Source organism: Poecilia reticulata, linkage group LG10 (genome assembly GCF_000633615.1).
Source record: "Poecilia reticulata strain Guanapo linkage group LG10, Guppy_female_1.0+MT, whole genome shotgun sequence".
NCBI classification, from domain to species: domain Eukaryota; kingdom Metazoa; phylum Chordata; class Actinopteri; order Cyprinodontiformes; family Poeciliidae; genus Poecilia; species Poecilia reticulata.
Window position 1 is genome coordinate 11,722,088 of NC_024340.1, and position 17,056 is coordinate 11,739,143.

The 17,056-nt window shown below is 38.4% G+C and overlaps 1 protein-coding gene across 1 annotated transcript in view; it reads left to right on the plus strand.

Annotated features, from left to right (window-relative positions):
- LOC103471147 (catenin alpha-1-like) overlaps positions 1–17,056 on the plus strand; it is a 27,779-nt gene continuing 10,723 nt past the window's right edge. Inside the window, exons 1-6 of the mRNA XM_017307118.1 lie at positions 1–267; positions 3,652–3,767; positions 3,997–4,192; positions 12,131–12,297; positions 13,801–13,920; positions 14,732–15,001. Of these exons, the coding sequence (XP_017162607.1) occupies positions 3,663–3,767; positions 3,997–4,192; positions 12,131–12,297; positions 13,801–13,920; positions 14,732–15,001 (858 nt within the window). The 5' untranslated portion in view covers positions 1–267; positions 3,652–3,662. The remainder of the gene's footprint in view (positions 268–3,651; positions 3,768–3,996; positions 4,193–12,130; positions 12,298–13,800; positions 13,921–14,731; positions 15,002–17,056) is intronic.

Here is a 17,056-nt window from a genome sequence, read left to right on the forward strand (position 1 = left end):
CTGTGGCGTGTGGTCGCCCTCCCTTTCTGCCAGGAAGTTCAGGAACTCGGTCACCGCCCCGGCCTTCCCACTCGGCCCCCGTCGATTCGTCTCCTCCATTGTTGGGCAACAGTCTATCTCATCGAAACGGTCTTGACCGAAACTCCCTACGCGCTGAACGGCTTCTAAACTTTTTCAAACGTTTGTTAACATTTTGTCACATTCAGTCGAGAGGAAGAGGCTTTAACTTGTGTCGACAGGCGAGCGCAACTGACGGAAGCCTTTAAGGTGAGGAAAACTTTTGAGGCGAAGAATTCCATACTTCCCATTCCTCCATTTTGAACTTTTAAACTCCAGTTAAATGTAAGCGATTGTTATCCTAGAATTAACAGCATATCAGCTTCTCTCACTGTGAATTATTAAATTGTATCTAAGTACACTCGATTCTGTCTATCAGCTTTTAACTTAAAAAGTTTTTTTCTTAGCAGCAAGGCTGAAGAAAAAAGGCTAAGCTCGGGATTTGTTGTTATTAAGCTAGCGTTAGCAGTAGCTGGGGTATGGAATGCTTGGGTGATGTTAGCAGGTAATAGCGTATGTACGTCAAGCTAAGCTGGCTAAAAATGAAGAAGTACTTCCTGAGGTTTGTTTTACTTCCCCATTGACGTGAACCTGAACAACTGTGTTATTTTCATACTCTAAATGGACCTATATTTAAACGGGGAAAAAAATAAAATGGTAATACTTTTGAGTTGCTTGGGGCAACAGGTGTTACCTGAGTAGCTTAAAGGAACAGCACCTATTACGTTAGCAGCTGAGTTTAGTCGACACACATTCATGCGTGTCGACTAAAATAAAAGTTCGGTGTATTTCGGAAACTGTTTTGTCAATCAACATTTCTGAATTTCCCAACTCATGTTTGTTGGTATGGACCCTGTTTTAGTTTCACTTTTTTCACTTGGGAAGAGTTTACCTTACGAGGTTAAATGCCCCACCCAAGTGGATTGGGTAAACACATTTGAAGTTTAGCTCCTCCTGCGTTTTGGAATCACGAGGAGGAAATAGCCCACGTTAAAAAAATTACAATTGTAGTTTTTGGGAGGGAGACTGTGCATTAGTTTTGGGGTATACAGGCTTACATCAGTGCCTTTATTCTTTGTCTGTTGTGATGGAAATACAAAATTGGAAGTAATTTTTAACATGTGGTATAATATGTATAAGCTAAAACTGATGTTTATTCAAACTTATCAAGGTCAACAGTGTTGCACTTATAACCAGCTGAAGTGCAAATTTGGGTTAATATTTCATATCAGAGCCTAGGAAATACAATCTTATAGATTGCATTAACATAGTTTTTTTTTTTTATCCCACAAAAGGATGTCCAGCAAACAAGACCTAGGTTAGTGTTTCTCAATTCTGGTTCTCRGGGACCACTGCCCTTCTGCCACACACCTGGCCTGAATAAATGGCTGATTAACAGGCTTCTGCAACACTTGATTGGATGCAGGAGCTAAAGCTGCTGCTTGAATCAGGTGTGCTGGAACAGAAATGCATCTAAAATATGCAGGGCAGTGGTCCCYGAGTACCAGGATTGGGAAACACTGGCCTAGAGCTACATCCTGTTCTGTTTGATTCTATAAAAGAACTGAGCTGATTCTTCAAAAAGCATAGAGCCATTCCTTTGAATTTCCACTAAGATCACACTCTGACTCTAGTACAAACAATCGATGCTAGGCGCCAGATCGCTGTTGGGTCTGAAGAATGTCCCCCTTTTGACCAAAAGGGGCAAAAGGAGGGCAGGCTTATTACGAACTGCATTCAATCAAAAATGTTGTGAGCACCATGCTTAAAACTTCCAGGTTTTGTTTCTAGAACTGTAAAATATATAAAAGAAAAACCCTTAACAACACTWTGAGAATAAAATGTGAGCTCGGCACTAGAATAGCACCAGGTGATCGTTTCTTACCTTCCTGCAGTTTTGTTTTGAAATCATCAGTCGCAGAGTTTAAGTAGGTCAATGTGCTGCTTACAACTGTGCTCACAGCTCATGGTTTTTTTTTTTTTTTCCCTCTGAATCCATAAATATTGTTTCYGACTCAGTTCTTCAACACTGTCGGGTCTCTTAATATCACCAGGCGACGTTTTTAAATCGTACTCTAAAGCCGCACTAACGCCTGCTGGAGCTATGGCAGAAATATATCATCAGTGCTCCCCCATCCACCTACCCTAATAATCTTGCATTGCGTTTTTTGTAATATTGGATCTTTTGTTGACAATCTAGGCTATGAGCTGGTGATGACTTTGTTCTCGCATTACAGTTGACCAACTTTTTAGTTTCACTCCTAGCCTTCGGGGGTTGCTGATTACCCTTGCTTGCCCCGTGTTTGATAGTTAATCAATAGAGTTGCAGTGGGTGTCTGAAAAGAAAAATTGAAATTGGGCCACAGTGTTATTGTGTGCATCCGTTAACTGCCCTCCTCTAAGGGAAGGGTGTTGACTCTATAAAGGACCTTTTTAGTATTTTGGACATTTTCAGATAAACTCATTGAGAGTATTATGAAAAGATGTTCACAATAGGAAGCCAGTGTTTAAAAATCTTTATTTTTAACAGCTCAGCACACATCTAAATTCTGTGACAGACAGAATAGGGTTTTTTTTCCCAAGTTCCCAAGTCAGACTGGTGTTTAAATGATCAGGAAGATCCAATTATGTTTGCATTTATAATCAATCCAGAGTGTTGCTTGTATTTACTTAGCTTATGTACATTGCTTAAAAAATATTCTGGAGGGGRAAAAAAAATCAATCTAGAAAAATAAATTGAGTTCCACTGAGACATTTAGCCAGTGTCATGTATAGACTGCATTTTTTATTATTATTATTACCTGGTACAAATTTATTTTTCCTGTTGTTTTGGCTAACAGACATAMATTTRCCAATGTTAATTTGGACTTTAGCATTAGCAATTTTGAGTACAAAGTTAATCAACATGCCACTGCTTTTACTTGTATTTATGCACTTGCATTTCACATTAAACATGAATAATAATSGAATGGCATCGMTGATTATTCCCATAAACTGTCTTTTACTCTGTAGCTCTGCTAGGATCAGTGTTGATCTGATGTGTGGCCACTTTTCTCATGTAATCCTCCCATATCTGTTTGCATTCTTGCTGCGAGCCGTTGAAGATCACTTATGCAACCTCTCTGTGTTGGGCGACGTGGGAAAGGGGGGGAATCAGCATTTCAAACTGAGATTAAATGCTTCTGTTAAAGTTGCAGCAGGAGGCTGATATAGCTTGACTGTGGAAAGGAAATCTAGCATTTCATCATCAGTGGCTTTACAATACARGGTTGATGTTGGACAAAACAAAACTGTGCTCTATAGCAGACTTGGTCAACATCATGGGTTAAAAAAAGAGAATTGGAGACAGCATTTACCTTCTGAAAATCAAAAAGAAAATGTTTTATAAGTTTTCTTTTGTCTGGYGAAGACGAGTTTGATATATTTTAAATTATTATTTTTTTTAACTAAGTACTGCTGTCATTGTCTATTTCTCTGACCCTGCCCTTAAATCATTTTCTTTTCCCTTTTTTCATAAATTTTTTTTGTCTTTGTTTTTACACCAAAACTTTTTTTTGTAATGTGTTGAATAATTTTTTTCTTTTTCGCTTATAGAACCAGTCAATATGACGAGCATCAACACACCTAACATCAACTTCAAATGGGACCCAAAGAGCCTGGAGATTCGTACTCTGGCAGTGGAGAGGCTACTGGAGCCCCTTGTTACCCAGGTAATGGAAACTCATATTAAATGTTCTTTAAGTTTATGAAACATCCTTGAAATAAATATTCAATATTAGCTTCTTTGTCAATATTTTCCTCAAATGACAAAAAAAGAATATTGAAATGATTGGATTCTGCCTCCTTTTAAATAAATGCAGCATTACCATAGGCAAGATAATGGATCATATATTCTGTYAAATAAATATGTGATATGCATTTGTTTGTGTTTCTGCAAAGGTCACCACTTTAGTCAATTCGAGCAACAAAGGCCCATCTAACAAGAAGAAGGGGCGCTCTAAGAAGGCTCATGTTCTGGCTGCGTCAGTCGAGTCTGCTACCCAGAACTTCCTGGAAAAGGGAGAAAAGATTGCAAAGGAAAGTCAATTCCTTAAGGATGAACTCACTGCTGCAGTGGAGGATGTCCGCAAGCAAGGTACATTTACAAAAAAAACACATTTAAAAGACGCACGCCACAGTATTTGGTATAAAGTGCCTCCCTAGAAAGGATAAGCGATAAATAAATCATAAGTTGTTTGGATATCGCTTTCCTAAGAGAAGACCTTAAAATAATATTTTGCTATGGTTTTTATTTTTGTCATTGGTTTGCAACTGACCCATATAGGCTTCATTAAGCACACATTGTGTCTTGTAATCTTTAGGTTGATAACATAATTGTACTTTATATTGTCTATTAATGTTGCTGATAAAAAAAAGTGAAGACTTTGGCTTTCAAAATAAATGGAAAGCACAAAATAAAACTGTAATTTACCTTATTTATTATCTCTGGGAAAAATGGCTAAAGGGATTTAGATTTAGCTTTTTTTTAATTTTTATTTTTATTTTCAAACATCCTGTACTATCCTTTTAAAAGAAACATTCACTGAAAAGGTGTTTTGTACACAAAAACTACGTTTCTGGGATGACGGCAAGAAAAAAAAAAAAAACGGCCAACAGTCTGTCTGTCTGTCACTGAATTATTGTAAAGAGTAAAAACCCTTTTAGGGAGAGCTAAATTCTGTTGTTCAACATAATGTCTGCGGTCTATAGTAGTTTAGCAAGTCATGCACAGAAAACGGACAGATTTGATCAAACTGGTAGAGCAAATTGTGGCTCTTCTAACTCGCTGAGGGTGCAGCAGACATGCAATCGCTTGYGGTACAATACCAGTTATTTRGAGTCGAGCTTAGTTAAGGACTCACAACTGACTATTAAAAAAATGATTGGTGTTACCATCAAATCTTGGGATTACTAAATGTTTCAGTATGTATCTTAACACATTTTTGCAAACACTGACAATATTTTCAAACATTACTAAGCCCCATTTTACCCATTTCACACCTAGAGTGTGGTTGGGAGCAGAAGTGTGTGTTTTAATTTTGCATGAGATAAAAGATCAGAAATWATATWTTTTTTTACCTGTCAGTTTTAACAAACGGTGACGATYGTCCTGTCAAAATTGTTTATCCTCACACTTGGAGCCGTTTGCTGTCTGGAGGTGGATTGCRGTAAAGATTTGCCTACCCATCTGCTTTAAAAGTTTCTTCTTTGTTGGATTGAGGAAGAGATCTGACGCTGTTCTGTCCACCGCTGTTTTCTGCTTTTTAATTAAAATGCCTCCCTTTWAGCTGTTGCCACAGAGATCAGAGTAGTGCGRGGCATGAAATGATAAAGGAACATGGTTTCCAGCTGCCTCTGACTGTAGATTTATTTAAATGTTTGTATCCTCCTGTGTGGGTAGGAGTCCACCCACTCGGCTTCTACTTCCAATTTAATTTCGCGTCTCCAGACAGCAGTCGACCATCAGCTCGGCAGCCAGTGAAATGAAGATTCTTCTCGTGACGCTACTTTCCGTCWTCTTAGAAGCACACAAGCCAGACTCATTTGYGGTTCTGACCGAACAGCTGAGCCTTTTGAACCGGGGAGCCTCGGCTTGAGGGTGGGCTGTTATTACCATGTGACGTGACATCTGTGTCACACCGTCTTTTCCTCCCAGATCTCCTCTGCTCAGGTTCTGCTCTGTGTTGTTGGGCRGTGGACGACATGTCGCTGAAAGCATGTGCAGCACTCGGTGCCCAGGAATGTTAGTGTAGTTTGGGTGAGCTGTCACTGGGCTGGAATTCACTGCCTGTTGTTTGCTGGTGCCTAGGCCTGGCTGTCAGCTATGCCACGCTGCTCAGTGGAGCGTGTTTAGACTGATAATACGGCCATTGACTAGGGTAACACCACCTTGGATTCAGGAAGCACTTTCCTACCCAGCTGTAGCCCAGCAGCTGTTTAAATCTGGATTATGATTGATAATGGGCGATTGGATGACTATTAAATGTTTCAAAATAGGTGTTGGGGCGTGAGTGGTATTCCCTCGAGCAGTTTGATATTTTACACTATTTTCATTTTATCGTTCATGTTACATCTATGTAAAGCATGCGATGTACACATCTCTCACCGTGGAAGACTGTCTTCACTCAGCTGTTTCTCCCTACATGTGTCCTTGCTCTCTCCCTCTTGCCCTTCCCACCTGTCTCTTTGCTGTCCTTCTGCTTGAGAGGCTTATTGTGTGACTTACATTTTAATCATTTCATCATGCACAGAGTGGGCTGCAGATGAGCGTTGGATAGATGGAAGTTTATTAAAGGAGCACAGATCACTATCTTCCTTCCGAAAATGGCCTTATTGATTTTCCTCCGTGGGGGGGGAGAATAACAGCCTAAGGGGGCTGACTCTGCTTGAGGTCTGTGTTGGCGGTCATTTACACAAACTGTTATGAGTTTGAGGTGTCGGAGTAAAGTGGATGATCTGCATGAGCTGGTAGTTGAAATCTGCTTCCTACATGTTTTAGTTTGATAGAACTCTTTGTATACAGCTTAAAACCCAAGGATGATGCAATAAGGGCTGAAACAATCATATATTGAAATAACTAATTTAGCAATTGATAAATCGTTAATTCTAGCATGCAGACTCTAAGACATGACATTCGCTGAAAGAACAACACCCTCAAAGTTTATATTCTGTGTATAATTTTGGCTTAATATTAGCACCTAGATGAAACACTTTCTTTGTCAGTAAATATTTTCAACTCGGAACTCAAGTGGTGGTTTTAGCTTCACCCAGTTCAAATTCTGTGTAAAAGGAAACAAAAATCATATTAAGCTCATATTGCTATCCAATTATTAATCGGTTAATCCAAAATCAGTTGTCAGGAAATTAGTCCTACACTGTATTAATGCTAATAATAATACAGCCGAGCTTTTCACATGTTGTTGGATGTATTTTTTAGCTGCACCCTCTGCCACAGACGTTCAAGCGTACACTTGGTATTGGTTTGAACACCTTCATTAAAAACTGATTCAGACTTGTCATCAATTTTGCAAAAATTAAGTTCAAACGTCATTTTTTTTATTTTTGTGTTTACTTCTGTTTAATCGTCTGTTGCAATTTTTTGTAGTGTAGCATTTGTCCACCTCAACAAAGTGTTTAGTTGAATGACTTTTACTGTTTTTGACTGCTCTAAAGAGTCTAAAGTGTCTTTGACTGTTACTTTTAGTTTAGGTTTTAGTTGGAGATCATTTTATCGGTAGCAACAGAACATCTATGAACACAAATCCCACATCCATAAAGCATGATGAAACGGCTGTCGGGGAAAAGAAAAGACGGAAGCAGCGGAAACTACACCTGGAAAATACAGTGTGAAGCAGTAATAAAAACACTTATATATTGGTGCAGAGGGACGGCGAAGAAGCTAAAGCAACACCGACTGGATATTAGAAAAACCCAATGATCCACAGAGATGAAATGAAAGGCCCTTTTGATTCCATGTGCACTGCATACAAATGTTGCAGCAGTTGTTTAGTTGGAAAGTTTGCAGACTGGTGGAGAGGCTGTTTGAGCTAAAGCCCCYGGCAGAGCTTTTTAGTACGGCAGGCATCTACTGTAAACGGGAATCAGCACAGCAATGGCGGCGGGCGACACAATGGAATAAAAAGCAGGGTCAACTGGATAAGATGGAAATAATGAGATCCATAGAGATTATGGGAACATATCACCACCTTAGTTGGGCTACAAGCACATATCTGTGTCCCCTGCTCAGAATGGATAATATGATGATGCTTTTAGGCTAATTATTACTTTAAAAAAAAAAAAAAAAAAAAAAATTATACGGAACATGCTTGTTTAGAACCTTCTGTTGATGCTATTTGATAAAACTAATGTTTTAGGTTTTTTTAAAAACTTTTTTTAGTTTAAAAAAAGTTACGGGAACGATGTTTTGGACTCACAATATCCTCATTTACACCCAGTAATTGTACAGCATCAACCTCCTGGCTAGGAAGACAGTAATAGTGTATACTGACAACCTTTTTGCTTTAGAAAGGCTTAAGAATATTAAAATTAAATTGCATCCAATCCAAATGCTCAAATATCCACATGCTCAAATAAATCAGTGAATTTTGAACTTGATGTACTGTTTTTTTGACGTGTGAGCAAACTGTGCCCAAGTGTTGCCAGGTTGTGGTAACAATCCTCTTTGGTGTGAAATTTACTACTTGAGGAAAAGCTCTCAAAGTTTGCTTTTTTTTCCAGGGACAAGGAGGTGCTTGAGAATGAATTTAGAGGAATCACAAAGGTAGTAGACATTTGAAAAGATTTCCACTTTCTAGGACATGCTGAAACATGCAAGTGGTTTATTTATGTTGAAAGAGGCTGAGACGGATGACACAAAATTATAATGACTGAGCATGGTGTAGTTGATCATTTTTAATTTATTTTCCTCTTGAGGTTTCTACCTCAAATATCGTCTTATATRTAAATGACCATAATTGTGTCAAAATGTTTAAATACTTGCGTTACAATATGGGCCCAAGAACTTTTTTTATCCAGCTTTTAAAAGCTAATTTCTGAGGTTTTCTAGAAAAATGTCTCAAAGTAACTTCTCTGGCCTTGGCAACAGAGCTTTACAATTGACAGGCTGAGATGGAACTTCTTCAGCTTTGGTTAAGGGAATTATGAAATGAAATAAATGGTTGACAGATGTTGCAGGTTCAGACTAATCATGGGTTTACTGGTATTCAGTCTGTTTTGGCCTGCAGGTTTCTTTCTGGCTTGGCAACCTGTAAAACTTGTAGAGTAACAGAAGTACGGTAACTAATTTAAACTTTTACACATTWAATTTTCTTATAGATCACTTAATATTTTCTTTTCTCTCTAAATATAAAGAAGAAAAATGTGAACTGTTGATGAGTTTGAAAATTAGATTCTGAAGTCTTATGTAGAGATTTGCTGATCAGGTTTTTTTCCTGCTGATTCCGATTTTGATCACCCATAAGGGCCGATCACGGCCGATCACAGATACTGATCACATAATTTTTATTTTTTTTTATCAAAAGCACTATCGGTTACATTATGTGGAAAAAGGAACCATGAGTTCACCTTAATTTAAACAAACACTTGTTTTTAATAACTTTTTCCAAGAAAAAAACAAAACAGGCATTGTGCAAATTGTACTGCTATCAATAATACTATCTTTAACAGACTGATAACATATGAAGGCTCTGAAGAGGCTAAATAATCAAAATAAAACCTCTCAACATTGCCAAAAAATTCAAGTATAAAACTTAACATTCAAAGGCAAATACAGGTTCCATTACAATAAACAATCCTGAGTTACTGAATGAAAACTTCCTGATAGCATGGCGGCTAGCTGATTACTGCTAGTTCTGAGTGGCTGTTTCTGACTGAGCGGAGTAATTATGCAGAACAGGGAGGAGATCGAATTTTTAATTTTTTTTTTTTAGAGTACGTCTCATGTTAGACAGCAAAAGTTTTAATACATATCTAAAATCGTATTTTTTTAAAGTTAGATGCTGCAGCTGCAGAGGTTTGGTGTGAGAGTCACTACCAGGTGGAGCAGAAGCGGCKCTCCGTCTGTGAAATATTACTACCTGTAGCGCGTARCRGCGGTTCAACAGCGAGARCAGAACCAGCGTCTTACATCGCAGCTCGAAGACTTAAATAATTTTGCGGGTTATTTGTTTAGCTTTCTGACCGTTATGCTAATCCGGGTGAGAGTTTGTAGCTGTGCGCTGCTTTACCTGCTATCTGATCCTCCATATGTCTTTTTTACTGCAGTGAGCCTCGATGYAGCCAAACTCCGTCAAGTATGGCGTTGTTTTTATGCCATATTAGTTTAGTTGTGTTGATGCATTTTGACCTGCTTCAATTTTCCGCTGCAACACGCAAACTTCCCCATTCACTCAGTGCGTTATAGTTCCACATTGCTTAGGATTTGTTGCTGCGCGCTTGTGCAGTGTGAAGGAAAGAGGAGAYCAGCTGTACAGGCAGGCTGAGAAATGAGAAGCATGTGATTGGTTTGTGTGATCGGCAACAAGAGACCGTGATCGGCGATCACCGATCATACACTTTTTCATGGAAATCGKCCGATTATGATTGGTGGCTGATCGATCGGCACACCTCTAGTCTTATGTGAAGGTTCCTGTAGCACAGCAGTTTTTTTTCTAGATTGTTTTAGAGGTTGTTTTTTTTTTTTTTACTGAGTTTCTATTAATTGAGAGCCAGTTGCCTGTCTTTAACATGAATCGGACTGACCTCATTGCTTTCTGCTTTGCTCTCAGCTGGTCATGTAATGTCTGAAGGTTTGATTGTTCCCCCTTTGAAGCCATTACATGTTTCACAATACCCAGTGTCCTTCCTTGGTAATCAGCAACAATATAGACATCATTATTATCTGTCACTTTTATTCGCCACTTAAAAGTTTGTTGCCGTAGCTACACCTCTCCTCACATACCCCCCACCTCCTTTCCTAAAAAAAAAAAAAAAAAAAAAAAAAAAAGCACTCATAAGCTCTATAGTCTCACCGTTATTCCACTCAATGCTTCCAGTGAAGCTGTCATCCATGTTTTTATGTCTACTGGCTGACTGCCATTCATGATGCTGATGAGTGTCACCCAGAAAATGATGTACGAGCTGCAGGAGTCCCGATGTGTTGGTTCAAAGAGAGGTCGCATTTTTAAAAATAAGACCCGTGTGTGACTCAGGACACACTTCTAAACTAGAAAATAAATCACTCTTGCAYATTAGTTTTTTTCCCCCTCTTTCCACGTGATTGGGTTGCATGCTCTGCAAAGCCGAAAAGAAGAAAAACAAAATAGTGCTGAGTTTCTTTTTGACATTATTCTAATATGCCGAATGACAACTTACTTTTGACTATCAAAAGTTCAGTCTAGGTTTAATTCAACTACGTTGAAATTATGTATTTAGTTTGTGTATAACACTGCAATATTTAAGTTAAAGGGTAGAAAGACTGTTTCTGAGCCAAAAAATCTAAATTTAAAGATGAGATTTAACTTTCATTTAAATTAAGTAAGCTGATTAAGTTAATAGTAGAACAGCCTAAATTATCATGTAGATTTTACATGTAAGTCCTAGAAAATGAATGCGGTRATATTCACTATAACCTTAAGAAGAAATGTAATATTGCTTTAATTTTCTTGTTATAACTTGAGAGTTTTCCTTCTGATTCAGTACACACATTGACCCAGAAGAATAACTTATCAAGACAATAAAAAAAGATAAGCAGAGAGGAAATGTAACAGAACTTTGTATTTGTCTGCCGTCTACAGCACACYACTCGTGCAAGAAAATTATTCATGTTTTATTTTTGCTGCTTYCTCCGGTCCATCCGAGTCTGTTTAGCATTACAGAAAGAAATAAACAAGATAAATACCTGTCTCTTTTGTCTGTGGAAACTGCCGGTGTTGTTGTAAGGCCTTTTCATAGAATAAGTTTGCCTGTCGCTTTCCCTGAAGTAAAGGACAGATTTACTGTCTTGTTCATGATTTGAGGCTACAGAGGCAATTTGTGTGCCAAGTCAACTGTGCAGTCCCATCCAATGTGAGCCAATGAACAATGCTGGAAAAACCAGACAGAGAGCCATTGTTGTGGTTTTGACCTCCATTTTTTTTTGTGTGTGTGTCTGTGAGCATGTCCATCGGGAAGTAGGAACACTGTGTGATACATGCTGACCCCAGCTGAGCAGGAAAGATGCGTCAGACCACTGCTACTCCTGCACATTCCCGTATTGCTAATAATGACTTTTGACGCAGTAAACATGTTGCGGAGAATGGGCTGTGACTGATTTCAAACATGTATCATCCGTAGGTTATCACTGCTACCAATATTGAGGACAATACAAGTYGTTACACTAATTTCTCTCTGCCTTTTTTTGTAGCAAAATGAATGCCTTTTTATATTCTATTCTGGTAGTCGTTTGAGTTTTTACTGGAATTTAAATAAACACTTCACTCTACACAAAAAAAAAGTGTGAAACTGATATTTTTGTGCTCCTTTTTGTTTCACTCAGGTGAAGCGATGCGGCAGGCCTCTGGGGAATTTGCAGAAGACCCCTGCTCTTCTGTGAAGAGGGGCAATATGGTCCGTGCTGCCCGGGCCCTTCTTTCCGCTGTCACACATCTGTTGGTTCTGGCAGACATGTCGGATGTCTACAAACTTCTGGTGCAACTCAAACTGGTAAGATCATTTTAGATATGGTTCTTTTTTGACTCGAGTAAAATGTTTAAAACTCACCAGTTTTAGCCAGTAAAGAGTTTGTCAGTTTTTGAAGTTGCTGTTGATAGTTTGGCAAATGCCACTCGCTCTCCAGTGTCTGGATTGCAGCTTGGTATCTTTTCCGCTGTCGAGCTGTATTGCAGGTTTGTATTGTGTGTTTATTGTGAGCCTGGTTTAGAGGCTCATGCAGCAGSTCTCCTCCTGGTGGTGTTGAAGTGTTCTGACCCCCCAGGAGAGCAAAATGAGGATTATGGTCGCTGGCCGGGGTCCGACACGGTGGTGTAGCGCATGCTGCCACAGAAAAGGACCAAAGCGTCATCTGAATACAGAGGATGGGCATCCTGAGAAGTCTGCAGCCCACATGTACCACCACTGCAGTGTTTCTAAATCCTGATCAAAATGAACCGAGTGTGTGTATGTATGTATGTGTGTGTGTGTATATATATATATATATATATATATATATATATATATACACACACCCCTTTTCTAATAGTTATCTGAAACTGTAAAATGAAATTCTTGTAGCATTTATTTTAGGGCTCTGTAAATAAAATCCAGGCTCTGCTGTGGCAATTTCAATTGAAATTGCTGCTTTTCTTAACCAGTGACTCAACTAATGTGAAAAAAAAATAAATATCACATCGGTTTCTGAAGAAATATGCGCTGACCTTACCTGTGGTTATGCCAATTCATAAGCGCAACTTCATATTGTAAACAAAATTGGCTTTTCTTGGGGCCAGCAGTCAGATAAAACTTTGTTTGGTTTGTGTAAATGCTGTGAAATCTGCCATTATCTCCATTTCACGCCAAGGCCCTGTCTGCAATAACATGTATATGTAAGAAAAACAAACAAAAAAAAACAATTTCTGATGCACTTCAATAAAGTGTATTCCTGAGATAAAATGATAAACAGTCAAAAAATAAATAAGCGGTTTAATTTTTATGACTTTGCACTACTTAGTATTTTGTCTTGAATTGTGACATTGTTGATGCTGATGTTGTTGGCTCCTCTTGGTGTTTTTGGTTGAACCCTCAAGAACCATGAAGATGCAGAAATCTGGAGTGTTGCTCCCCTGGTGTAAAATAAGTTGCCATAACCTAAAAAGCCAATCCAAACTTGACTTTTCTATGGGTTTTCATACTTCATWCACCACTGGTGTTYTATTGCTCTAATAATACATCATAATTAATGCTTCAACACAGAAAAGTACTACTTGGAATTGCAATAATTTTTACACATTTTGGGGACTTGAGTGTTTTCCTGGTTTAGATTGTAATCCCTGTGTTAAAACTAAAAAGTACCTCGTAGTTTCCATTKGAATATTCTCATTGAAATGCACCTTTGAACAATTGTGGTATTTTGACAGTCAGATTTACATTATTTATGTTTAAGATGTCTTCCATAGTTTCAGTACACCCTGTTGCTGTTTGCAATTTCAGTTTTTTAAAATTTTGTCTCAGGTGGAGGACAATCTGCTGAAAGTGCGGAACGCAGGAACAGAGCAGGAGCTGGGGATCCAGTATAAGGCCTTGAAACCAGAGGTGGACAAGTTGAACATGATGGCTGCCAAGAGACAGCAGGTAATGTAAAGTAGCCAAGAGTTGGAATGAACTGAAAAACCTGGATTTCATTTTATTAGCTTGGCATGTACCTTGATGGTACACCAGACTTGTAACTACACAAGGTTGGGAACTCGCCTATTAAATGCTAATTACAACATACACAAGTTGTACCTTATTAAGTGAAAAGAGGGACGTATTCAGTTTTAATCCTGTTCTTATTACCTGTTCCAGGAAAACTAGTGCAATTTAAATTCACCTCATTTGAATTAATATGATACATTGTGTTGAACATGAATTATTCATCCTAAATATTCTTCAATTCCAAATATATGCTTTTGCAAATGTACAATCCATGTATTTCTAAAGTAACTGCATATGGATCAAAGTCGCATTTTGTAAAAAAAATAGATTTTATGTGAACAATTTKTAATGGAAGGGGAGGCTACATGAAGTAATCGAGCTTAGCTGTGGTTGGTAGTTGAGGGGTGATAACCTAAAAGAGTTCATGCTGGTGGCGAGACCCTCATTTTTAATGTTCAGGCTCTTCCTTTGCTCAGTATTAATCAGGTGCCTTCTTTCCCTACGACTGTGGAATCTCACTAAAATCTGAATAGCAATGCACTAAATTGAAAAGGGACTTTATAATGGCCTGATTATGACTATTGTATTACCAGAGGGAGCAGAAATAAATCTGGGTCATTTAAAACAACTCTTGGTGTCTCCATCAGGGCATGACAGGCCCATTTTAAACTGAAAGTCCATCATCCCTGTAAGCATTCCAGCTTTTGCTTTAACCCCTGTTTCATCCCTTTTCATTTCACCCTCCTAGGAGCTAAAGGACGTYCATCACAAGGACCAAATGGCCGCAGCACGGGGGGTGCTGCAAAGGAATGTCCCTATGCTGTACACGGCATCCTGCGCCTGCCTGCAGCATCCTGACGTGGCAGCCTACAAGGCCAACCGTGACCTGATCTACAAGCAGCTGCAGCAGGCCGTTTCTGGAATCTCCAATGCTGCCCAGGCGACTTCCACAGAAGACTCAGCCCTGGCCCAGCCCGGGGGGGCCGGAGAGCTCGCTTACGCCCTCAACAATTTTGATGTAAGTGAAATGAGTGATTTACACGTCGCATCCTGTTTGCCAAGGAAGTGTGCGCGCACCTGTTCATCAAAACACATCATCCCTACCTTTCTAAATCCACATTTTAAAAATGATTAATATATATATATATATATAAAGATTAAAAGTTTTAGATTTAGCAATTTAAAGCAGAAACTTCACTGAATCACAAAGTGACCAAAAACCCTAAGGGGTTTGAACTTGAGGTGGAAATTAGGACAGGATGAGCAGACAATGTGGGACATGGCTGTGGGGTAAAGTGAGTCTGCTCTTGAGTCACGGCTGCTTCATTTTTTAATTTGCTTCAGTTTCAAATCAATTRGATTTATACTGCCATGAGTTTCATAAATTAAACTATACTTACAAATGACTAAATAACATAACTTGGCATATAYATTAATTAATCCCTTCTCTTCCCCCTGCTTATTCAGGATAAAGTATACRATGTGTGTGGATATAAACTCRATTATGGAAACATTTTTTAAAATTCCTTTTCCAAGATATCCTASATATAAAATCACAGAAACAAATTTAATAGGTGTACAAAACACCYGACCCACTACTCATAATATTGACATGAAACAAAACATCAAGGTAACTGATGGCTTAAAAATAGAGCTAATCAACCCAACRCTGCCTAGGGAGATAAATACAAAGATGATTAGATTTTCTATGGCACTAACCTCTCAGACATGCAATGCATAATATYATTTACAGAAGGTGTGTTCAATTAAACTCCAAAGACATTCTGCAGGCCCACAGTAACGCAGCTCTGTAAAAGTGTGCGTTTTCATCATCWTCTTTTGTGCCAGTTTCAATAACTGAGCCAGTACTATTCAAATATTTAGTCATTTGACAAGCAGCATTGTCTGTTGTATTCTGTTGGCATTTTGATGTAGTGCTTTCATATCTGTATGCACTTTATTTATTTGTACAATGAAAACGATTTTTTTTTGGTGCATGAATGAAGGAAAAACTTGCTCCTCTTATTTTGTAATGCAGCAGAAGTGTAATAGATACAATATTAACACCCTTTGAAAAAAATCTATAGAGYGTTAGCAAACAGAACAAGAAAACATGTTGGTTCATCTCTACATTTCATGCTTCTGTCACAGCTTTGTGGTTGACTTGACATGCTGATGGTAATTTTTAGGCAATTTAGATTTTTCTAAAACATCTGTATTGTAAACAAAAAAAATATTGTTTTAAAATATTATGYCATTTCTCTCATCATTGAYCAGTAGACRAGGAGCAGAAAAAGAGTTTATCAAACAACTGGTTGCATCTGCGCTTTCTAACTTCATTTCAAACAATTCACTGATAGTGACAACAGTCAACTTGAACTTTTTCACTCGGTAGCTGCTTCTACACTAAAGCAGGGTGTTGCTTGTGCAGCCCGGTAGCCATTTAGGTTTGCTGCGTTCACTAATCAGATTGATCATAATTTTTCATCCAACAGATTCACCAGTCAAAGCCACTAAAGCTGATGATTGTTTTGGTCACCTGCTGATTTCTCTTTGCATCTCTAATTAAATGTGGGAGGAAAGAGAACTTGGTGTGCGGAGAAGTTCTCTTACCAAATAGGTGTGATTTAATTTTGGACAGTTTTTGGAAATTGGTAGGCGGATTAACAGCAAAACTTTGTTCAAATCACAGTTTGTTCTCAAAGTTTTTCTCCTCTTACTTTTCATGTTTGTTTATTTAAGTCTGGATATTTTAACGACATTCTTTAAAATTCTTAATTGTTGTTATAGCAGGTTACTAAAAATAAATGTCAGGTTTGCTGTACCACAGCAGATGAAAACAGAAAGCCTCTCATCCCAAAAAAACTTGCATCTGCTTTTTGTCTGAAAATCACCTCTCTAAAACCTACTTTCAAGTGTTAGTCAAAATTAGTAAATGAGTCAACCTCTGACTCTCTTTCTCTCCCTCTGTTTTCTCCTCCGTGTCTCTCCTTTTGCCTGTTGCCATGGTAATATGACACGCAAGCATAGGAGGTCAGATGAGAATGAATGGAGGGAGCTGGAGGTGCCTGTG